The 24,866-nt window shown below is 39.8% G+C and overlaps 2 protein-coding genes and 1 non-coding gene across 9 annotated transcripts in view; all 3 read right to left on the bottom strand.

Annotated features, from left to right (window-relative positions):
- Positions 1–589: 589 nt before the first annotated feature.
- PDCL (phosducin like) lies at positions 590–6,360 on the bottom strand. Of its 2 annotated transcripts, none has more exons than XM_001234492.6 (5): positions 6,319–6,360; positions 5,821–5,925; positions 5,265–5,439; positions 4,665–4,846; positions 590–4,070 (listed from the first exon to the last, which is right to left on the bottom strand). In XM_001234492.6, exons 3-5 carry the CDS (start codon positions 5,431–5,433, stop codon positions 3,519–3,521), a joined length of 903 nt encoding a protein of 300 aa, XP_001234493.1. In that variant the 5' UTR covers positions 5,434–5,439; positions 5,821–5,925; positions 6,319–6,360; the 3' UTR covers positions 590–3,518. The 2 variants fall into 2 exon arrangements, with proteins under 2 accessions (XP_001234493.1, XP_024997098.1); XM_025141330.3 differs by having other exon boundaries at positions 6,287–6,360.
- Positions 6,361–6,448: 88 nt separating this feature from the next.
- RC3H2 (ring finger and CCCH-type domains 2) overlaps positions 6,449–24,866 on the bottom strand; it is a 28,409-nt gene continuing 9,991 nt past the window's right edge. For 4 of the 6 annotated variants that reach the window (XM_004946005.5, XM_040649130.2, XM_046901830.1 and 1 more), the window contains exons 4-21: positions 24,629–24,862; positions 23,869–24,044; positions 23,232–23,432; positions 22,722–22,854; positions 22,350–22,468; positions 21,893–22,005; positions 20,983–21,291; positions 20,036–20,250; positions 18,542–18,969; positions 17,953–18,123; positions 16,694–16,849; positions 15,134–15,347; positions 14,888–14,972; positions 14,380–14,461; positions 13,881–14,015; positions 13,251–13,358; positions 12,391–12,539; positions 6,449–11,783 (exon numbers count right to left, since the gene is read on the bottom strand). In XM_004946005.5, the coding sequence (XP_004946062.2) occupies positions 11,585–11,783; positions 12,391–12,539; positions 13,251–13,358; positions 13,881–14,015; positions 14,380–14,461; positions 14,888–14,972; positions 15,134–15,347; positions 16,694–16,849; positions 17,953–18,123; positions 18,542–18,969; positions 20,036–20,250; positions 20,983–21,291; positions 21,893–22,005; positions 22,350–22,468; positions 22,722–22,854; positions 23,232–23,432; positions 23,869–24,044; positions 24,629–24,862 (3,227 nt within the window). In that variant the 3' untranslated portion in view covers positions 6,449–11,584. Of the gene's footprint in view, positions 11,784–12,390; positions 12,540–13,250; positions 13,359–13,880; positions 14,016–14,379; positions 14,462–14,887; positions 14,973–15,133; positions 15,348–16,693; positions 16,850–17,952; positions 18,124–18,541; positions 18,970–20,035; positions 20,251–20,982; positions 21,292–21,892; positions 22,006–22,349; positions 22,469–22,721; positions 22,855–23,231; positions 23,433–23,868; positions 24,045–24,628; positions 24,863–24,866 lie in introns of those variants that run through there. The other 2 variants (XM_004946006.5, XM_046901831.1) reach the window with 2 other exon arrangements.
- Positions 22,943–23,058, bottom strand: LOC112530005. Its single transcript, XR_003071042.1, has one exon. It is a non-coding gene; the product is annotated as a small nucleolar RNA SNORD90 (small nucleolar RNA).

Raw genomic sequence — 24,866 nt, forward strand, 5'->3', positions numbered from 1 at the left:
TGATGGATTTAAGAAAGTTTGTTTCATGCTGTCACAACTGCAGCCAAAAAATGTTCAAACTTGAGCAATGCCTGCACAAACTCTGCCAAGGCACAAGGCAGGGAACCAACCGCAGCCGCTTTGCTCCAGACTCCAACCTTTCACAGTGCTTCTATCTCAGAGCAATTTCGTCAGATGCACTAAAAAAAGCAACAGGGTGCTGTGGGAGGAAGTGGGGGAGGAAAGAACAGGCGGAGCCCAGGGGACAGCTTGCAGGCTGATACCTGCCCAGCGCCCACCACCTCTGGGAGCTGCAGGGTGAGCTGCTGCCGGAGCACAGGACGGGTGCACCGACTCTTGCTGGTGTCCAGCAGTTGAATCTCATCCCGAGTATAAATTACAGAGGACTTCTGGCCAAGTCAAGATAAGGCCGAGTGCGAGAGACAAACCACCCGAGCGTACAACCCGCGGCAGCCATCGCAGCTCCTATCTCTGCCACCTGCCTGCTGCGCCAGAGCCTTTCGCAGCTCAGAAAAAAGCTGGAACATCCCATCAGGTTTCTGCCCACAACAGCGCTTTGTGCTGTGCCAGAAAACATAGATGAAACATCTTTGGCAATATTAAAAAGCTTCCTTTATTCAAAGTCAAGCAATTTAGTAGGAATGCATCCATACAAGTGGAGTTCTGACGGTGACGGAGCACAACAGCTGGGAGGGAAGGAGAGGCATCTGCCTCAAACCCAAACCCTGACGCTCACGGCCAAACCAGAGTGTTTCAAAACTTTTATTGTAGGAACGCGTTGGTACAATTTCATTTTAATTTCAGTTCTCTAATGCATATATATCTATAATGTGCATATATATATGCATATACACTCCAGTTTTTAATCCACAGGTCAGGACCTCATTTAAATTAAGATAAATAAAACAGACTTCAACTAAAACATTTACAGATACAGTGTTAGTATGAGCTGTAGTTCTTACTTGTATTGAATGGACAGTAACAAATTAACAAACCTATCCTAAAATCTGTTCTACTTTGCTATGCTGCTTTACATGCATTAAGAATGCTGGGTTTGGGAGCACAGAACTACTGGCTGGTTGGTTTGGAAGGATTAACATTCAGGAACGGGCAAAAGCAACAGCAGCACTCCAGCCTTGCTTCTCAGCAGCACTAACACATCTTCTCTTTACCCCTCTTCTCCCTTGTGCTCCTTCTTTTCTTTCAGATCAATGATGAATTGGATTCAAACTTCTCTCCTATGCACCTTTTTCCCCCTTTGCTACTGGCAGCATAAACCATCTGTCAAATACCTGAGCACTAAAACCTCACAGCCAGGAGTCGCCTTGCTGCAGGCCATCAGATGGAGCAGCAGGAGAGGTTCTGATCCTGTTACAGCTTACAGCCATGGGCCCCAACCCCTGCTTGGTACAAATAAAACTTCAAAGTAACTCAGAGTCAGCTCTTCCCCACTCCAAACCAGGTTTTATGGTGGTGCTAACATGTGCCTGTCTGCACTACAGACTTACTGAATCTCATCCTGAACACAAATCACAGTTACTTTGACTTTTTTCCCAAAGTGCAGGATACCCCACGCAGTAACTCCAGTTCAAGTAAATTGAATCTCTTACATTTTAAACTTTGGCTTTCTGCCAGTTTCCTTAAGCCAGCTAAACGTGCTCTTTCAGCTATTTTTAATTACAAATTATTTAGCCGTCTGCTTATACTACTTTTAAAAATAGTTTGAATACATACAACTATCAATGCTTATCCTTGTCCTAAGATCTATTCTTACTATGAACCTAGTGCTTACAAGGAAATTTTTGCACTTCTCGCCGGTGCTCCGAAGTGCCTCACACAAAACTTGTAATTAAATGTCATAATTAAACATAGCATTACATTGTGTTTACATAAGGACAGACTACTTTCCTCAGAATTAAATAACAAACACAGTAAGTCATGTGTGAGAAAGCAAACGTAACATCGAATTAAGTGAGCAGGAGATATAATTCAGTAACAAGTACAGAGTGCACACATCCAGCATGCTCATTTGCACTAGGTGCAGGGAGATTAAACATCATCTGGCCAGCAAAGCCGTGGCCCTGCTCTGCATCATTGGAGGTTTCCATGCTTGCATTCACTACGTGCTGCTAATGGTTTCTAACGCTGCTGGGGTTACGTCACAGTGCTATGCTTGCTGGAGGCAGGGTGAACTGCAAATGCAGTAGAAACCCTAGAAATTACTTCCCAGTATTATTACCTATAAAGTAAGTGGAGCACAAACGAAACAAATACACTTTAATAGCAATATAATCACTAACAAATGGTAATGACGAACTTGCTGCAGAAGGGAAGCGTAATATACAGCATTCAGGAGCAATAACTTAACAAAAAGACAAAAGGGCTCAGCCAGCGCTGCATGGCTGTGTCCAGAAGTGGAAATTCTAAGTTTTTGGGGAAAGAGTCACCAGTGTCACTGTGCAACTTTTACAGCTACAACGCCTTCACCCCAACTCCACAGCATCTTCTCTGTCAGTGAACCCCGCCGATGCACTGTACAGAAAAACCCATGCTCCCAAAGAGCTGCCATCAGAGGGAAAGCAGGTCAGTGGCAACACTTCTGCTCCTGCCTAACACTGTGCAGAAACTACATGCTGAGATTCAGACAAGGGAGCTCCCATTCAGTAGCTTGTCTATTGGCCCAGGGCTCACTTCCCACGAAGCCTTCCAGTCATCTGTCAGGTCCAGGGATTATTAATATTCAAAATGCATCTGAAGACCCAGCTTAAGCAGGTTATATGCAGACAGACAGAGACAAACATCAGCACTTACTTAATTTTTGAGGATTTCAAGATATAAGAAATTCTGAGGCTAGTCAAGTCCCAATTTTGCATTTTGCCAACAAAACTCTCCCTGATGCTCCCCAGGACGTACGTTGGTTCTCTGTCTCTGAAGAGGCAGAGATTATTTTCTGCTGAAGTGACTGTCATGAATTCTAGTGGTAGGTATTTTAAAACCTAAGAATGCTTTAAGAGCTGTGCCAGAAGGAAGATTTTCCCATTTAAGTCTCAGACGAGGTTAAAGAAAGAAGAGCCCTCTTCAGCTGAAAAGCAATTTTCAGGATCAGGTCAGGAGCTGTTGTTATTTGCAAGTGAGTACTGAACAAAAATTTGATGCCGATTGTTAGAACAACAGTTCCAAGGAGGGGACTGAAAGCTGCAGAATGGAAGATGAGACCTTGCTGTGTAATCTCACTGGCAGCAGTTCAAATTCAGGTTAACAGAAGACATGAATGCCTAAAAACTTAATTACTGAATTGCGTTAGAACTTCATGCTTAGTAAAATACATTTTAGCTGAGTTAATTTAAGAAAACGTTAGGAATGCTTTAAGTTATTTTAAAGAAAATTTTAACAAGCAAAAGTCCAAGTGCACGGAGGGGAAGAATCACATACCCACACTAGGGAAGGAAGGGAACAACCCCTAGCATAAGAACATCCCACAACACAACTACACCTACTGGCCCCACGGCGTAAGTGGTTCAGTCTATTTCCAGGTCACTGTCTTCACTGTAACACGCAGATGGATTATGTATAGAAGTCAGGAGCACTAGGTCTTTTTCTGGAAGCAGACCACACTCCTGCAAAAAAGCCTCCAGGTCTACAGCAAAAAAATCTTCTCCGAGCTGGTCAGTGATCCGCACAAAATTGCCAATGAGCTCACCTGCCTTATAGACCAGCAAAGCTGGCAGAGCATTATTGGTAAAGCGAGCGCTGGCACCAATGAGCGAACTCTTTACTTTGCAAAATTTAACTGTTGGATACTCAGCAGCCAGACAGATCATACAGCCATGCAGGGATTCAGCGCCAGGGATGTCATCTTCATAAATATGGATCATGATCAGAGTGCTCTTATGCTCTTTATCAACCGTGTCCAAAAACGCTTCTCCGCTGGTAATCTCAAAAACCTGTTTAAATTGCTGCCCACTGTACAGCTGCTGTCTCATTTCCTCCATTCGCTGCTTCCTGTACCGTTGTAAAAATTCCTCATCATCTTCATCATTGTGAATCATGTTATATTCTTGTAATGTCATCTAAAAATACATAGAAAGATACATGACAGAGAAAAAAGACAACCTTCATCACTATATGGGTCACTTACATAATTAATTTAAATCAAGAGGATTAATGTGGGTCACTCATCTTTAATAACAGGCAAGTGCACCCCACGAAGGCTCAAGCACCTGCTGTATTACACTCCATTTTGATCTAATTAGAAACTGTGTCCAGTGGGAACAGTCATTTCAGCCTTGGGTTTGCTAGTTCCCACATGCTGCACTAATAACTCAAGTGGCTGCTCTACGATCCCACTTTAATTCAGGTTAATGGTAGCTACGTGCTTTCACTAAGCTCTGAGCACTGATTTGGGTACCGTGCCTGACCTCAGATTGCTCCTCTTTCACCAGCTTTTTTAATGTCTTTTTAAGCAAACATTTCTTTGACAAAACAAGTACATTACCTTGTCTGCAGAAATTAAATCATCAGGAGTTCATGTATTTTGTGTCTATTCGCCTGCTTTGTTAAACCTACCTACTGACCAGAGAAGGATTCCTATCTGCTCCACACACACAAATAATGAAACAAAAACCATCCAATATTTAAATGGCAATTCCTTTGTTTCATGTTACCTTTCCATTGATTTTTTCCTGAAGCTCTTTCTGTTTCTGCTTATCAGTCTCCTCATCTAAGTGAGATCTACATGTCATAGACAACTTCTTTATGAGGCGTTCCATTTCTCTGCGCTGCTCCTGTCTCTGTTCTGTCTCCAGTTGTTTAAACCTTCGCCAGTCATTAATGACTCCTTTTGGACCTGAAATTAAACATGCTGGCATTTAACTACAAAACAGTAACAAAATTACATCTCTTGTTTAAAATTCCAGAAATTTTACATTAGTCAGCAGTAAATCAGCTGGCTTATCATAAGCTTCCTGTACACTGTGCAAAACGCCGCAATGAAAGAGAAGAACAGAGGTAACTTGTCATCTGCACGTCCTTGAGTTTGTGTCTGTTTTTGTCCAGGAAGACAAACCTATCCAGCTGGGCTACCTTCGTAACTGTGTTGAGGCTTAACTCAGATTTATACCTAGGCCTTCAAGAACCCCACAGCTGAAGGAATGACTCAAACATACCCGAAGATAGGTCTTTTGTTACAACAACAAAGCAGGAAACCACACAAACCTTCCAACAGACAAAGTGCTTAGGGAGCAGTCAGTGTGATATGGCAATACCTGTGTTGACTGCACTGCCATCGCTGCTAAGCTCTACCTCCCCAACGCTGTCGGGAATGGAGCTCTCCCCTTCTTTGTCTTCCTTCTCACTGTCTTCATCCTCACCCTCGCTACTGCTGTAGTAATACTGGAGCTTCTCGCCCAGTAGTTTATCATCCAACGTAGTCATTGTGTCCTAAAGGATAAACAGAACAGACGATGCACCTCTTACTCAGCTGTGCAGCACAGGGCAGCACCTTACACATACAACAGCAGTCCTACATCCCTTCTGAGCAGCTTTTACCCACACAGAAGTGTTCAGGGCCCAGCACCACACGTCCTGCAGCGCAGTCACAGGAGCGAACTCTTCATGACAATTTCAAACGTACGCGAGTTAACAGCCAGGATGAATAAAGCCCTACTTTGCGTCTCAGCACTCAAAAGGCTGCACTTATAAACGCTGTTTCTGCAGCGAGGAACACGTGAGTGGACATCCACGCGTTTTTACCCACAGAGAATGGATTTCTAAGCGTGATTCGGGAGCCCCGCCCGCCTCCCGCGCAGCACAGCGACGTACGTTCGTTTCCAACAGCGGGACTCGTTCTGCCGGCGGTTCCTCGGAGCAAAAGCCGCCCGTGCCACAGCGGGCTCAGCAGCGCTCCTGCGGGGCTGCCAGCAACACCTGCAGGGAGATCCGACCACGAGAGCATCGCACACCGCTTCTGCGAACAGCCCGCGCCCCGAAAGAACGCACTGCAGAGAAGCAGCGCCGTGCAGAGGAGACAACCGCGTTTTCTGCTTAACTCGAGCACAGAAAACACTCCGTGAGCGCGGAGGCAGCGCAGGCGGAGCCACAACCCCGCGCACAGCAGCCGTAGGCCGACGGACCGCCCGCACAGCCCCGCCCCGCCCCCTCCCGCAGCGGGCGGCTCAGCCGTTTCCAAGGCCGAACTCCGCGGGGCCGACAGCGCTTCGCACGCAGCGCCGGGGACACCGGGGAGCCCGCGGTGCCGCCCGGCCGCGTTCGGCCCCGTCCGACCCACCCCTCCGAGCCCGGCCCGGCCCAACGCCTCACCGCCGCCCAACGCCTTCCGGAGCGCTCCGCGCGGGGCACGGCGGGAAGGGGCGGAGCGCTGCGGGGCGGAGCGCTGCGGGAACGGCCCCGGCGGGCGGGGAGCGGCGCTGGGTGGAACGCACGGAGGCGGTTAAGGTGGACAAATAATTTTTATTTGTGCATGCAAATACATGTCAATACTGCAAACTTCTTCAATCGATTCTCTCAAACACTGAAAACCATGATGCTCTACTCTGTGACCAGCCAAAGCTAAAACCTCTTCACTTCAGTGCTACAGCAAACACGCACGGCCGCCCCGCGCGGGGCCCCCCTACTCTAACACGAGGGAACAGACGAGTCGGGAACTCAAACCGAAATAAACGGAATAGAATTTACTCCCCCATATAACCCCATTTCATTTTACAGATTTTAAATTATAGTTTTAAATAGAAGCTGAGAATGCGCCATAAAAATGAGCATTAAATCCATCGTAGCGATGGTGCCTGCTTTATACATGATGGGTGTACACCATCTTTTATTTCATTTACATTTCAATCGAACAATAGATTTGCAAAGAAAATGTCTAATACAGACGTAAAAATATTCACACTAGAGCTTCACAATCGGTTGTACAATTGACAAACAGGCCTCTTTTCCCAAACTTTCCAGCTAAGCAAATTTATAAAATGTAATCGATGCAACAAGAAAAAAATTTCCTTAAACTTCCAGGGAAAAGAATACGCAGTAAACAGTATAAATGCGGACAGCAGATGCTGCAAGCTAACCACGATACTTCGGAGTGGCTGTACAGTGGGGATGTGCAGTACAAATCAAAGCCACGTGTGTTGTATCACAACTACCGTATAATATACTTGCTTGCCCAGCTACGAAATGCATGCATCCCATGCCTCGGATTCACGGAGATCTACTCTGGGTAAGTCAATGGGCTCTGGGCAACGACCCTGGCTTTTGGCAGCGAGAAACGTAGGCTCTGTTCGAGTTCAGCCTCGATTACGACTGGAGGTGCAGTGCTACGTTTGGATTTGGGAATGTCAGCGATTCCTTTTTGGCTTCCCCCGTCACCGACATCTCCCTTCCCTCGCTGTGCTCCCTTGCCAGCAAAGAGACGCACAGTGCTGCCTGCTGCCAAAGCACTGCTCGGTTATCCTGAAAACTTGGTCATTCCAAAGCACATTTGTTGTGTTCTGCTTGCAGAAGAGGTCCCTCAATGAGAGGGAGCTGCCTAACAGAAGGGATCAAACTACAACATAAAGAATGGACTTTTACATACTATAGATAATTCGATCATTTCTCATTTTGTTACACTCTCAAATTCAACATCTTCCTTTAAGTCTAATAATAATGAAGAACCTGTTCACAAAGATGATCAAGGAGCTGCTGGCATACAGTGTCTATGTACAGCAACAGATACAACTTGACAACTTGTGCTTTAAGAAAGCAAACAAAAACATGTTTGGAACTACTCTGAGTGTAGATAGTTATTTTAAGTGTTCTTTCCTCAGCTGTTTCCGACCACTGTGCATTGCTTTGTACCTCATCCAGCCCAGTACACTATTATACAAGAACAGCATTCAGCTCTTGAGCACAGGATAATTAAAACTGTGCAATAACACTATCGTGTTATCAAAGCATTAAAACCTGCCAGATTAGACGTCTACAATGAGCAATTAAGAGCTTATTTAACAATCAGCTGTGTACATTTTTTTTTGTTTTTAAATCAAGTGTCAAACTTCAGCATCCCTGTACTAGACTACCAAGAACCAATGCCAGTTTGCTTTGCAAAGAGTCTAACCTTTCCTTTGAAGGGTCTAGTATACATTCTACAATGCAAAATCTGCATAAACACTAAGGTTCATTTCTTGTCACCTGTTTACAGGAACAAAATATCAGTAGCAGGGCTATCACTCTGCTATAATTATATGTTAAGAATGTACAGATAATTACTTTTCACACAAGCATTCTCCCAGCACAAGCATTAGTCTCTATTAAGACCTATGTGGAAAATGAGGCAAAACAAGGAATGAATCCAGGTAGTGAGGCAACACAATTAACTTAGATACTAATAATTCCTGTATCTCTTGCATGTGAAATCCCTGCTGTACCCCTAAGAGGGGAAAACAAAAGAAAAAAAACCACAACAAACAAACCCAAAACGCTTGTCCAAGCAAAGCAAAAGAGCCAATCTCTTTTCCCCAGTCTGCTATGGGCCTTTTTTTTTTTCCTGACAGCAAAGGTATCTTAGGCCAAAACCTAAATGGGAACCACTGCTACTAATGCACAAAAATTAGTAACTATATCTCAGTGTCAGAAAGTAAGCCCTTCCATAGCCCAAAGGCACCTGATTTGCAACTAGACAAATGAATACATACTTGTTCATAGGGTCAAGGGATGAAACTCCGCCAAGGAAGAAAGCCAGAACTATAGGTTCCCACCTGTAGCTTCTACTTGTCAGGGCACTGGAGGGCATAGTTTCATGGCAAAAATCACACAGTCAGTGTTAAACTGTAAGACAAAAGCTGGCATGCTATTTAAATGCCCAGGTAATTCTTTTGCCTGTCATTCTCTACATTAAAAAATTCAAGAAAATAACTAGTCTCAGTTAAGAACCAACTCTCCATATGAAGTATATGGTCATCCTAGAGAACTACTATATCATGGGACCTCCTGCTGCAGGCAAGAGTATATAGATACATTTGTTCTTATATATGCCAATATGGTTGGCAGGAATATGTTAGGCTTATGTAACTTCACTGGACAAACAGGCAAATGTGTGTAAGCAGCTTATTCCAATCCCCCTCCAGCAGAGCACAACCAAGTTTTTAAAACTGCAATTTTAAAATTAAAAAGTTAAGGTAAATACACAATCAATTTATGTAGTATATATTCACCCTCAGATCATGCTGAAGATGTTCTGTGGAGTTCTGGTGCACAGAGGGCTCTTTCCCTGAGGGCAAATAAGGACTTCTCAAACCTTTATATTTTCTCTATTTTTGTAACAAAATAGCAATTTAAAATTTAAAAATCTTTTAAAAAAATTACATCACCTTCAACATGGAAGATCTCACTGTTTAAATATCCATGAAAGAGACATACTTGTTTGCATATCTGTTTTGGAATTACATTGTACAGCAAATAATAGTATCTCAGAAGCATTTCAAAAGTAATATAAATTCATATTTACAGAATGGTCTTGGTATAAAATATACAACAATCATATTTATGTCTAACATTCTAAGTTAAGTTTAACATCAATAGGAAATAAGTTAAGGTGACAAAGGTGGTCTGGTTCTTGTATCCATTCACTTTGAGTTGCAAGTGAAACAAAGCATCAATCTAACCCTAGCTATGAGGTGGCACTAGCTATAGGAAGGTACAGCAACAGCCAAAGGAAACTAAAAGACTACTTGACTGTTTTTTCTACATACATTCCTTAACATTTGAGTATTAAATAGATGTGTAAGATCTTCCATACTGACACCAGAATATCAAAACTAACCCTTGGATTTTCAGGTATATTTACAACATAATTATTTCATGGACAGGTTCATTAGGAGAGATATCAAACACCAATATTTACTTAGTCTAATCAGTAACCCTCAGGGAAATGCCAACCCCCACCCCCCAGAAACGTGCACAAAACAGTTATCAAAATCTTACCCGACCACATAGCTGTGATTTTGTAAAATAACAACTCAGACGACCAGTAACATGATCCTCTTTAAGCATTTTGCTAGCAGGAAAAGCCCTTACATGCAGTACACCTGGTGAAAGATCAGCTTGGCTTAAAATATTCCAGTACAATTTTCAGAGTAAACAACTTCACAGAAGTTAATAAAACAAACAAACAAAAAAGTAAAACTTGTCACAAAGAAAAGTAAGAGGACAAACAAGATGGTAATCATCAGGAGGGAGAGTCCTGCTTTCTTTTCAAAAAAAAAAAAAGCTGATTAAAAGCTTCTTAAAAACCAAACAAACATATGCCCAGGGCTCTACTTTGTGTGCATTTATGAAAAAAATCTATCTTCAGCTGACACGTCTAACATGATTCTCAGTCACATCTTAACAGGGCATAAATTCATACACTTTTCAGAGCTCTAAAGGTCAAATAATGCTATATTACTGTATTTTCAAAGTCTTTGAAAATAAGTTGCCACTGAACAAGCAAAAATTAAACCTGAATATAAAATTATGATTAACAACACTAAATAAAAGGTAATAACTGCCTTAAATTCCCAATATTTAGTTTAAATTAAAAACAAAACAGTACAAAAACAGCAATACCATCTTGTTAGTCAGTGCAAACACTACGTACAGGGTTTTCAAAGGAAAGCAAAGAGCACCTGATACTTTTTGCCAAGTCATCTGGATTCTACAATCTGCAGGTTGAGAACCATTAATAAAAAAAGAACAAACTGCTGTTACATTAGTGCATAACTTCTCAATATGGTTGAAAATTGTTTCGTGTATAACTTGGGAGATCAATACCTAGAATGTTAGCTGGAGGACTTAGGCACTTGGTTTACTTCTGGTAACTTTACTTGGACAAGTAGCCTGTGTATGTGTATATCTACAGTACTAAAGCAGAAATGTGTTTGTGTGTGTATGTGTATGTGTGTGTGTGTGCATGTGCATGCACGGGGGGGAAATGGAAACAAAACGCTGCAGCAAAGCACTGCACCACAGACCTGCAAATAACGCAGCAGTGCAAAGCTAATGGTGTGTTAACCCTGTAAAAAGTCTCAAGTCCAAATCCCCACCTCTCAGTCTTCAATCAGGAAACAATACTCCATGCAAAGTTCCACAACTAAGGAAAAAGCAGCTGCAACAAGACAAGTTCTTCTCTCATGAAACAAAATAGAGACAAATAAGTTAGTCTTCCTTTCACTAGATGTATCATCGTAGGATCCTGCTAGTTTAAATAACTGAGTTGTTAGTTTTCTACAGAAGCCATTTTAAACAAGAATGGCTCAGATACCGCACCGGATTGCTACAAACTCATAAAAAGCTGCTTTAAGCTTAAGTAAAACAATGTCCAAATTCCATTCATCTGTGGAAAGTGAACGCCTTACCCTAGTAAAGTAAGTTTTTTTTTTCTTCAGAATGCTAATGCGAGAGGGGCTTGAAGTATCAAAGAGTCCACAGGAAATGCATGACCCCAATATTATTCTTTAAAAAAAATATACATTATATAATATATATTATATATATAAAAAGCTAGTGTAAATGCTTCCACGGTGTGGTCACAAGCTGGAAAGATGAATGCCTTTCAGCTGTTAACCATCCTGCCATTTGCAACAGGCTTTAAAAAGTCATTTTTATCCTCAGACATAATGTGAGCAGTTTTCAAAATGAGGCTGCCAACACTGACTGATGTGCTGATGGGCAGGCAGCTTGCATTGCTAACAGATGTTGTGATCGGCTGACTGAAGCAAGAAGTTACGGGCAGGATTGTTTTCTGCTCCTCCCTGAGGAGAAAAATAAGTTACACAAATATTAAACAAGTACATGCACAAGTATCCAGAACTGAATTTCTGTGCATTAAATAAATAATGACAAACTTATTTTTAGAAACAGGAATAACATCTTACTATGGAAAGGTATGCTCAGGATGTTAAATGCAGTCTGCCTCATTTTCAAAGACTGCATTATACATTAAAAACTATGGAACATATAAACCTAAAATAGTGTATTTTTAAAACTACCTCTCTATAGAGATTTGTGCAAACAGTCTGAAACTCAACCTTTTGGAATTTCTCTAAGTTTCTGGTAACTATAAAAATACTTTCAGATTTTTTGCTTACTGAGTACATGAAAGGTGTTTTTAACAGCTGTGACCTCTTTCAGCACATATGATTACAGCAATGCATACAAACAATGGTACCATTCTATGACTTTCGCATTTGTGACCTAATTTGACTTCTTAACAGGTTCTTCTCACTTCACCACGTATACACAGTGCAGATGTCTAACCCAAGTCTGAACAGGTGTGCGGTTCATCCTTAAACACACAACTATTTTGCTGCTTTTGTTTGTCTAATACTGGCAGACACTGCTGTTTTGTCTAACACTCACAGAATCACAAGGTCTTCACCTAAACTTTGTCTCTTCTGTTCCATAGATTCTTTCTGGTGCTGCTTTAGTGGATGCCCATTCTCTACAGTTGTTCCATTGAGCAGCTGATCATCTTGAGAACTGATACCCAGCTGTATATCCAGAATCTCCTAAAGGAGAGAAGGAAAAATGTTATTGATAATGTAGCTACTAGTTTTATATTCTCCTATTATGCTCTCCTACATCAAACGGAGTTTCTTTATTAGACTCCTTATTTTTCCATCATATGATTGGAATATCTATTGCATTTTGTTATAGGAGAGCCCATGATGCTTCACTTTTACCTATCACATCAGATATCTTTAACACAGGTCGTTTTTCTTTTCTTTTTTTTTTTTTCGGTTGGTTTGTTTTTGCTTTTTAAAAGAAGTAGTATGCTATAAGTTATGAATTCCTAAACAGGCTGAAATTCAAACAAAACCTTTTCAACAAGTTCCCTAGCTGTAGGTATGGTCTCCTCGTCAGGTATTTCAGGAGCTCTCTAAGCATCTCCATCTTCTCACAGTTTTAAAGCTGACATGAGAAGAGGCAGATTCCTGGTAAGATCATGATTTATATCTAGATTCCATGCTGATCAACTGTTTGAAATTACAAGGAACTCCAACAGCTTAGCACTTAGGTAGTGTCAGCAGCCAGGTATCTGAATAAGAAATATGAGACCCCTGGTGTTAAAGTAAGAGAAATGCTTGATATCACTACAGAAAGTAAGAAAAAAAGGCTTTGCTATCAACATAACCTACTAGTTTATAAAGAAAAATGTTAAAAGTTTTTTTTAATAACTGATCAAAGGACCTTTCTTAGACACGCATTTTGGAACTTACTTCTATTTGTTCACCCTGCCCATCAGGTTCATCTGTATCAAGAGCAGATAGCTCCAATTCAATGTCTCGATCTGGCTTTGTATCGGCACAGTCTTCACTATAATCAGTCTGAAAGAATGAAATACTTTCTGTAAATATCAAGTTGGCTTTTCACCTGCTTCCCAAAACAGTCACATATTAAAATGAAAACAGAAGGTGTGTTTCTAGGACACAACATTTGTATGACACAGGGAGAGCTAAACGATACAAAACAAATAGAACTTCAGGTATAGACAAAACAGAACACACAGCAAAATCTATTAGCAAAGTACTGAAAGAGAAAATGAATACCAGAATGGAAATTTCTGTAGAGTTCATTAAGATTTAGATTTTTAACGCATACAAGTAGAGCAAAGAATAAGGTTCACACTAAAATAGATGGTCACATTTCCACTTTCTAAATGTATGCTTGGAGTAGCAGAACAGCCAGTCCAGCTACTTCGTCTACAGAAATAACCGGGTACAACAACAACAGCAACTTAACTTGCACCAAATGTTCGACAAGTATTTTGGAGCATCAGAATTAAAAAATGCGTCTGTGTGCATATAAATCTCAAAGATTTGTTTCATCCCAATCACCCCTTGCTTTACCTCACCATTCCTCAAATCAATATCCTTGCTTAAAAGATTTAAGGTAAGTCGACTGCCTTCATCTAGAGAATTCCACTTCTGTTGCATGGCTAGTGCATTTGCTTCTCTCTGAAGTAATAATGAGTTACTTTTGGCCTATGGAAAAACAAACAAACAAAGCAATTACCTGCAGCTACACTTAAACCACATTTTGGCAAACAGCAATAGAATTCACAAAAGAACAGCTCCCTCTTCAGACATGTAACTATGTATTCTTTAAATGTCCAACATCTGTTCTGTCCTGCATTTGCTGGCATTTATCAAGCCCGCTACTTTCTACCAAAAACAGCCTTACTGATGTCAATGGAGCAGCTCATACAGGCTGTCTTTATGAATCATAAAGAGTGTTCCAGTACTGATGTCTAGGTAACTCAGCAATCATTTTATTAGTATTACTACTTTCTGTAGATTATACCAAGAAAACTAATGTTATTTAAGTACGTGGTTTATCTGATCTTACCTGCTGTAATTCAATACTTAATAGATCTCCAGTGCTGGAATGCTTTCTGTGACCAGACAAATCTGTAACTATGAATCTGTCCCTTTGAGAGAAAAAAGGTAAAAATCAGGAATTGAAAATGAATACTCTAAATCAAAGGATCCAAAAGGACTGTTGGCCTATCATTATTAGTTTTTTGGACGAACTAGGTGACTAAGGTAACAAGCTCTTCAAGGCAAAGGCGGGGCAGGGGGGCATATTAGCAGTGTCCCAGGGCATTATATGAAGTAAACACCTGAGGTACGACAAGAAAACCTGGGAAACTACTCAAGATCACAGGCTTGGGCAAGACAGATTGGCAGTGCCCGACTCCCACTCATTTTGAGATAGGTTTTCCAAGACTTTACGTTGGACAGAAAAGCCCATTATTTTAATTTTAAAGTCTATTAGGAGTTTTTTGTTTGTTTTAACTGTATTCAGGATTTTAAACATTAGCAAGCTACAGAAAACATATAAAGAAAGTCCATACCGTTCTGCATAACGTGCTGATGATGCTGAATCTGAGCCATAAGAACTCCACCTTGAGTCAACAGCATTGACATAAGGAACATAATCTGCAACCATTTAAGATACAGCTCATTACCTTCTCCATTCTTTAAAAGTAGGGTATACAGGTATTCTTAGTTCTTCACATTTCCATTGCTGTATTAAGTATAAACTGGATGAAATGCTCACAATATACACCATATTGTCAGTATGAAGCCTGTACTTGTACCTGATACACTGATGGGCTTAGTTGCACTTCCTTGGGAAGCAGTGGCCTGAATTGGATCTGTTGTGTGATAACCCGTGCGGGATGACCTGGAGATTGCACCCCACTTGGAAATGATCGGTCCATCACTAAATGGGATTATAGGATCTTCTTCCTTTGCCCTTCTCTGAGTTTCAAATAAATGTACTCTCCTTTTAACATCACTGCTGTCCAAATCCTACATATTTAGGAAACACAAAGAGATAAGTGGACTTCTTTGAGGTCATTTGGATGACTCAGTATGTCAATGACTTTCTGATTATTGTTGTTGAATACAATACTGCAAATCTGTTCAACTAGAGACAAGATGGGCCACAGTGCTTTAAACTACTGCCCTTTAACACTACTGTCAAAATTAGAAGAAACAATTTTGCTCCTCCAATCCAGTGCCTCCAGGCAAAAAAGAGCTCCATTATGCTTCAAGGTCCTTCAGTACTATCTCCTATATCTGAAGATAGTACCAAAAAGGCTTGAGAAGTGATGAGACTTGGTTACACTTCTTTCAAAGAATGCGAAGGCAACCTGCTAGACTATACAGCAGAAAATCTCTAAAGTCACGAGCTCTTACTCCTCCAAAAGGGAGCTGTGTGCTACGATTCATATCTTGTATTTTTTGTTTCTCAAAGTATTTTTCCTCCTTACGGAAATCAAACCAATACTTTATCATTAAGTTATATTTTTCCCCCTCCATAGATTCCTTGGCATTGAATTGTTTATTGGAGGAGAATAAGTAAGAGGTGTAGTCTAGGAAAATAGCTCTGATACTTGGAATATGAAGCAGACAACATTAAATGCATGCTAATTACCCTGAGTCCACAGTATTTCAGCTTTCTTCATGTCATTTCAGAAAAGTGTACACTGCTCTTAGTATAAACTTTAAAGATTCACTGAAACAATAGCAGCATAGTAAATCCTAGAATCCTGAAAAGGCCAGCAATTCATTCCTACAGCATGGACAATTTCACTTGAACCACATAAGAAATGTGTTTCTGCAGAGGAAACACCTGCTCTGAAATGGCCACAATGGCAGTATCAACTGGTCAGTCCTGTCAGTGCAATGTATTCTGAGACTAATACTTTAGATCCCTCAGAAACTGTAAATACACATGTACACAAAAACACTTATTTATGATGCATGAAGAGAGATGGGATTGAGAAGTCAAAAAGCTTTTATCCCATCACTCCAACAATTACAAAGCAGATTCAAAATTAATAAGTCTTACCAATTTATAAATCATCTACTCAAAACATTTTGGCTCCTAGTTTGACTTACGGAGACGTTATTAAAATGGTCATTTCAGATGTCTGCCAGTTTTATTCCTTGCATTACATCCTGTCACAGATGTAACCAGAGTTTACAAGAACTAGAAAGAGATACGCTAAACAATTTCATATGGGCTGGGCTACTTTGAACTAAGATATCAAAAATATTAGCTATCAAAAAAGGCTTGTTTAATCAAACAGAAGATACTTTAGCATGTAAGTATCATTACATTAATGAGGTAACATGCAGAAAACTCCTACCATTAACACGGCATTTGAATTGGCAATCACATCCTTGGGCTCTGAGTCGATAGCATTTATACAAGAGCCAATAGTGCCACAAGACCATGGTGAATAGTGAGAGAGATGATCTTCCTCAAATTTAGTTCCACTCAAATCATTGACACTCTCAGAGAACTGCAGAAAAAGGAATAAATAGATAGTAAATAATACAAAAAGGAATTCAGTCTTAAGGTAAGAAAAAAAACAATTACTGCTATTTAATCAAAATATTTCAAAGTGAATCAAGGAACTATACCAACGTTCAAGACCTGACTTGGGGGAACCATAAACCAATTCACAAACAGATTTTAAACTAGTAGTTCAGCTGACAGTTGTCAAGACTTTCCCAGTACAAATAACTGACTTGTCAAGATAAGAGGCTGAAATCAGCGTTGCTATATTAGTGACAGGTTTCTTCACGCAGCTACCTGTGGTAATTTAATTCAGAGGAAGTCATGCATTTTTATTTAAGGTAGAAGCCAGTGACAGAAGAATGACGTGGAACACTTCAACCTGGATGAAGACTCAAAATCTGATATACCTTTAATGCACTCACTTCAGGTTTAGATACCTTGCAAGACCTATTCTGAAGAATCACCACATAACATCTCAAATCTCAACAATGAAACAGTCAATCTACAAAGGGCATTTGGTACAGTAGTTCTCAAAGAATTTCTTGGCTGCATTTAAGTAACATAAAAATACACACTGCATCATTGTTTTTTTTCTTTTTCCTCCTCAAAGCAAACAGTTTCTGTTAAATTTTCATTATTGTTTACAGAACTGTTCTACCAATGTATTTTGTCATTTCTAAGAGGTGTATGTTCTCCAGGATAAGGTTGATTTGGTCTACACATCATGCCATGATGCCAACTGGAACATAAAAGAAATGGTCCATCTTGGTGGAAAAGAACTGTCATTCCCTATTTTGGAAAAAAACAAACCAAACCAAAAAAAAAAACACAAAACAGTCTAGGAGGTTCACAAGGAAGGTTCAGTAGAGTTATGCTTCCTTTAATGAGTAAACTGAATCACTTCCTTCAAGTTTTTTTGGAAATCATCTTTACCATTAGTTTATTACAAATTGAATGCATTCGTAGTTAGATACTACTCTGTTCTTACTAAAAGACTAAAATAATTTTTTGAACAACAGATGGCAGATGGAAAATCTTTACTAGAGATATTAAATGGCATCTTACAGAAACAGGAAGGGAAAATAAAGTTCCTTGGCTTCCCACCTCTGTGTTGAAATCTACACTGAAGAGAGGAGAAGGTGGTGTTGGAGATGGTGTTGCCATAGGAAGGGTTGATGATACAAGAGGAGTTTTCTGTGTGTGATATTGTGCCCACTGTTCTGGCTTCCGTCGTAATTGTTCATCATACCCAGTCTTCAAGTGACCACAAGGCTCCTAGCAATAACAAACACAGAACTGTTTACCCTATGATACTCTCACCAGAAGGTGAATACCTGCAGGGGGCATATTTGGAAAACATGCTCTCTTCCACTGATATCACTAGAAGATTCTTGCAAGGATTTGGAAGAGAACTTGGTTCACGTACAGTAACTCAAATCTTAAATATATAGTTCATTCAAACAACCTGTACAGGAATTCAAGAGACAGAAGGGTTCTGGTCCTAATCCAGATAATAGTAATCAACATTACAGGCCAATTTTATTCAGTTAAAAAAAAAAAAGACTGTCTAGGACATATTTCTTGACCTCTGTAAACCCAACAAAAGAGGTCAATACTAATTACTTATCATATTTTCAGTAACAACTTTCAGGATTAAGCCTTAATCCCTCCTCCCTGTCTGGCTTTCACTTACCCTTGGTAAAGGCACAGTCCTCTGTTCATTTGGAGGTTGACAAGCCACAGAGTAATACCCATCCAAAGAGTTGTATCTCTCACGTAATGATGTCTGATAGACAGATGAGTGCATCACATCCATGGGAGGTAAAGAATTGCTCCTAATAATATCATCCCGTGGGTACATCTGTGGGCGCCAGATGCGCCTGCTGTCATAAACTGGAGCATACATTCCAGAAGGGACAGGAGGAACTGGTCCATACGGCTGCGGAGGAGGAGGTTGGTAAGGAGAATTCAGTCGATCTCGAGGTGGAAACGTACTGTAATGATCGGCATATGGCACGGAAGCAGGTGGGAGGGAGGATTCTGGAACATTATTGGACCTCACAAAGCGAGGAACACAAGGAGCCACGCCAGCTGGTACTGTTGGAGGTGGTGGATAGTATCCTTGAAAATTGGAAAGAGGTATATTTCATGTGATTACAAATAACCCAGAATTTTACACCTTCTATAACTGTAACTAGTGTGGTTAAGTATCTTTAGAGAATCAAGTGCAGCACAGTTCTAAAAATCTCACTATCAACCCTATAATCTCTCTGGAACAAAATTTATATGTCAACCATACTTCCAGATGTAGCAGTGATCCTTTATCAGCTTGACCCAATTTGGAGAACAGAGCTTCTCTGCCACTGCTCCCATATAGTATGGCTTAACTATGTATGTAACTAAGAAGTCAACATTTTACACTTCTTTATACATGAAGGTAAAATAGCACCTCTAAAATGGAAAACCATATTGCTAAAAAAAATAAAGATAAGCAATTTCAAAGGTTTCTAAATGACAGTTTCACACTTCATTCACTCCCTGTTGGAAAGAGCTGTCTGAACACCTCTATCATTTCTTCTGATAACTTGTGAATGATCTGATGCTAGAGCAAACTCATAATAGTTCGAATATAAACATGCACACCAAACCCAAAAACATAACTGAAAACTTTCAAAAACATCTAAGCAAGTACAATGAGTCTCACAGTATATGAAAACACTGCTCTCCTTCAGGACTCTGAATGCCTAGAGCAGGAAAAAAATTTTTCCTAATACATAATCCAGTACTGTATTTCTCTTGTTTATTGAACGTTCAATGTTCATCTGGGTATGAATCTTGTCCATGGATATCCTCCATGGACAGAGCATGAGGTGATCAAGCCTAATGAAATGCAATCCAATGTAACAAAGAAAAAAGTAGATGGGAGACCATATGGTTCAAATTCAGTATACCGAGGTACAAGTTGCATAATATACAGCAATCAAAGGCAAAAACCATCAATAATGGGAGCTGACTATGGGTCCCTGCCATCAGGGATGGAAGACTACTCCACTGAGTGAAGATTCAGCTCGTCTTTAAAAAAAAAAAATCCATAAAACTGAAATAAAAGTTATTTCTAACTACAGAACATGCAGGCATATCTAGATGAAAATTCAAACCTACTCTTGACGCAGAGTCTTGTGCTCACCTGTCTGTGGGTACTGTGGAACTTCATACGACAGCTGAGTTCTGGGATCTTGGAAATACTGAACGTTATCAGAATGTGCAGGGTAAACAGGTACTCTGGGAACAAACTGGCTGGATTTTGGAGGCACAGAATTAACTTCTGTTCCAATATTAGGAGGACCAGCTGAGGTAGCTGCTGCCTGGCTTACAGGAGTCTTGGGTGGAGAACCAATTTTACTGAAAAGGATTACCAAGAAATCATTGAACAGATCTTTATGTATTTCATTTAATCATCTCTCCATGTACACACTTGTACGTAATGTGGAAATTTAGGTGAAGTTATTTCCTCTAGAATTTTAGCACCACAAACACCCCAAATTATTTAATCTCAGACTTTCTCACAAGAGAACTCAAAAGCACAGATAAATGTTTTGTGATTTACTCATAACCTTACATAACACTTGCAAATGTATTCTAGCAAAGACAAAGGGTTTGAAAAGTTTAGAGAATCAGTGCTTCATGGAGAAGTACCAAAACAATTTTAAGGGAAAATCCCAAAAGTGGAAGGTTTCCAGGATTAAAGGAATTTTTCTTGTTAAAAAGCACCACATGTACTCTTCTTTCTTACAGGAAGTGTCCATTTTTGAATGCAAGTTTTTTGTTTTATGCAATAACCCAATACTGTTAGATATCAGTAAAATAGAAGATACAGGGAGAAATTTACAATTTTATATCATGTAGTACTATTTAACAGCTAAAACAACTGGTGCTGGCTCTGCCAACTTGAATCTAAACTTTGTATAATGATAGTTCTCACTGCAGTACTATTTGCAAGTCTGCAGCCAGTAAGCAACAATTGCACAGAAGGACCAGAATTCAATATCTATTATTTATGATTCACAAGCTTGTTTGCCTTTATAATCTAAGAGAAAACATTGTGCTTAGCTATTACGAAAAAATGTTACCTACTTTTCAGGTAGTGATTCTGTAGGGGATCCAGAAACATTCTGGCCATTGGCTCCACTCTTCCCTGCCTTCTTGGTGTTCTCCAAAGCTCTTAGGGAGGTGTCTGCACAGCGAGGGATCAATTGGGGAACACCACTTTCTAAATTAGCTATTCCATTAGTACTTGGCACCATCTTCACTGTTGCTTCAGGGCTTCCTATGACAGAAATTACGCTTCCTGTAGTGGTTGAGACGGTGCTATTAACGCCAACTTTATTTAGAAGGGGGAATGTTCTCACTGTTGCACTGATTTTTTTGTTCCTCAAGCGATATCTACAAACAAACATGTAAACACACAAAAGACAGATGATTTAAAAAGTGCTTATTGTGCAGTTTAATGTGTTTGTAAAACTAGTAAGAGACTGAGATGAACATGATAGCCAAAAATTACAGGACTTCACACTGCTATTTTCAACAGTTCAGCCTAACTTAAGTAGAACATCAGCACTCTCCTTGTGCCCAAAGATCATCTTCTAGTGGAGCATCTGCTTGTGCAGTCCTCTGGAAAGAGAACTGGGTGAAAACAGCCTTAAGAATGTGTATGTTACATATTACCTAAATAACTCAGTTAATTCCTCAGTCAATTAAAATATAATTAACATTTTCTCTCCCTGTTAGTGGTATATCCAATCCCTAACAGATACTGAGTCTAGGATCAGTTTCAGAAAAGAAAACTTTACTTCATACAGGTAAAATAGAAAACAGAACTGGAATTAGTTGATAGATGTTTCTCCACTGTACCTTCAACTTCATGTTAGAGTTGTAATTTCAAGAGATTAATGCATCATTCAGAATGAATACACACACCTTAGAAACAATTTTCAAAGTTCTAAGGTAACTGCTTGGATTTAAACTGAAAATCTCTAATACTCACTTTTCAAGCTCTTCCTGAGAATGAGCGAATGTACAGTTGGTTCCTCTTGGACATCCCCCTTGCTGTCGAAGGTCTCGGCACATACTTGTTTTGTATTTGCTATTTGGTTGTGGCTTAAAAAAAACCACAAAATATTCGATTTACAAACACAAAAATAGGCTTAAAATACACATACAAACATATTCCACATATTTTTTAACTGTCTTTCATCAGAAAAACTAAGGAATTGCTTGTTGGTGAGCTAGGCATTATGCTTTTGTATGGATCTCAGTGCATTAAGCCCCGCTGTATTCCATATTTGGGAATGTTGTTTTCAAAACCAGAATACAGCAGATAACAGTACTGTTGATTATTCCACAGAAAAGGCTATAAATAGTTCAATGTAACAGTAATTTTTAAGAGCTGCATATTTCACTAAGTGTACGTTAAGACATATTACACAATGAAATATAGTAACCTGTGGAGTTTCGTGGCCTTTTCTACTGTAATTTTGAATGAAATCCACCAGCCCATGTACCACCGTCTTTACAGCCACCATTGCATTTTCCAGCTGCTCCCATGTTGGAGATGCTGCATCTAAAATTATTAAAAGCAGGTTTGTCATTGTCAATAACTTCAAAGGAATTATAGATAACAGAACTTTTTCCAAAACATCAAGGAGTAGGGTACAGCTCAGAGAATCCTGAAGGAGATTTTATGATAGCACTACGTTAATTGGAATTTTGAAATCAGTAACAAAAATTATCATCTTATATCATTTACTTTGCTGTGATATTAATGATGTGAAGAGATTTAAAAAAAATAAAACAGAACAACTTTGTTTGCTTACCTGGATTTGGGTCTATGTTTGCCAGGAGCTCTAAATGAGGTCTCAGCCTGTTTAAGTTTGCAGGATCGCCTGTGCGCTGCAAGACGATCGTCAATTCTTGCACGCTCTTTGCAAAAGACTCTGGAGATTGGAGCTGAAAGTAAAGTTAGCGTTAGTGTGTTTCATCCTACAACTGTGAAGTATCAATTTTAAGAAGATTTCCATTGCATTGGCTCCTAAATGCAATATATAGTGTCCTCAGATGGCATACAGCAAGTATCAGTGGAGAGAAATTTCATTTCTCAACTCAGAATCTGCCCTATGAAGCTTCATCATAAGACACAAGACAAACTACTGAAAAACAAAATGTCTTCATATGAAGAATATACTACAGTAGGAAAAAGCTTTCATTTTAGTTTTACTTGATATTTGATACACCTAAGACAAAAAGACAACTGAAGCGATTCTTGGACTTTTATTATAACAAAGAGTCAAATACCAAAAGGTACTAAAACCAGCCCTTTGACGAACCTTGTCGATAATGGACTGCATGTGAGATTTATGTGCCAAGTCACCATAAAGAAGGGAAGACCACTGTTCTGGTGATATTCGAAGTCCTGCTTCCATGGCAATGTGAACAATTTGGGCATCATGTTCCCTCCGCAAAGCCTCGTAACTCCGAAACTCTTCTTTAAGTTGCATCAGAGAAGAATCTTCATCCCTTTTCGTCACCTAATGAACAATGATGCATAAACACATCTTTAACAAGAAACCTCCAATCTGTCAGAAAAAAACCGCTATGTTTTTGAATCCACATAAGGTCAAACATGATTATGATAAACCATGTTATTTCTTCCTGAAGCAGGCAAGGAGTGCCTACAGTTACATTTCATGCCTCTCTCAGGAGAGAGAGTTTCCAGCTGATGGACAACAATTAGTAATGAGAGGTAATTACAGAGTTGATTCAACACATGACCATTTGTTCCTTTTGCAGGGATCTTTAAATATCAGATAACCTCATGTCAGTTTTACACTGTATAATCTACACCATTTGAATGTATTGAAACAGAATTTATTTAACATTTTACAGGTGAAAGATTAATCTTAAGAAGGGTTCCTTGGAATTGCACTTGTTCACAGTAACAAACTTCAAATTCTTGTATTTTACCTTAAAGCATGATGCTCTATACAGTAGCTGCACAACATGACCAATGCTTGTTTTAGAGGCCTGAGGAAATCTTGGTTCTAGCCTTTGCACCACAAAAAGTACCAGAACTTTTCTTGAGAGTGCGGAGCCATCTTCCAGTGCCAGTAATACAAGTTTCAGTGCCTCCTCTTGCATAGCTTCAGCACACAAAAATAAGAATGGAATAGAAACATGTTGCCAGAAAACAGCATGGCTACCATGTATTAACACCATATGCAGAAATGTATGAATCATCCTGAACACAACTCCTTATTTTTACTTCGCTAATAAAAAAAACGTTGTGAACATATTTTAGGAAATTTGCTAGTTCAGAAGGAGTATCTATTCACAGCTCAAGTATAAACAAGAGAAATTGGCACTTCAGCATCAAAATCTGATCAGAGGCAGCGGTACAACCAGCCTGTATTACAGTCACACTGTGTATCAGGCTATAAAGAAAGTGGATTTATTCATGTTTCTTCGCCAGCTGTTTTCAATCAATTCCTCATAATTTCAATGAACAGTCAATAAAGACAAAACAAAAAACAACAAACCCCAACCTTCTTAGAAAGCAGATTTTACTAACATGTAGTCTTTCTTTCCCTCCCTCTCTTTCTTACATAAAGTTGAAAAATGGAAGTCATGGCACTTTCAACTGCACAGAAAAAGCTTCCAAGATTTTTTTTGCACATGTTAAGAAAAAGTACATATTTATATGTTGCAGACTCTGCAGATACCGTACCTGGCCCTAGAAACTGACATCCTCGTGCCCTGACAGCAGCCCAAAGATTGGCAGAAAGCTGCTGAGGATTTTGGTGCTGCAAGATCAATTCTGTAACAGTTCTCTCGCCCAGTGATCGAGCTGCTCTCATAGCTCTAACTCGACCCTCTTCCTCTACCAGCTGACAATTCACCAGTGTCACAAGCTTCCTTTGCATTGGACGGCTCAGTGCACTCTGATTCAAGCTAGCAACACCTTC

The sequence above is a fragment of the Gallus gallus genome, chromosome 17 (assembly GCF_016699485.2).
Source record: "Gallus gallus isolate bGalGal1 chromosome 17, bGalGal1.mat.broiler.GRCg7b, whole genome shotgun sequence".
Lineage (NCBI taxonomy): Eukaryota > Metazoa > Chordata > Aves > Galliformes > Phasianidae > Gallus > Gallus gallus.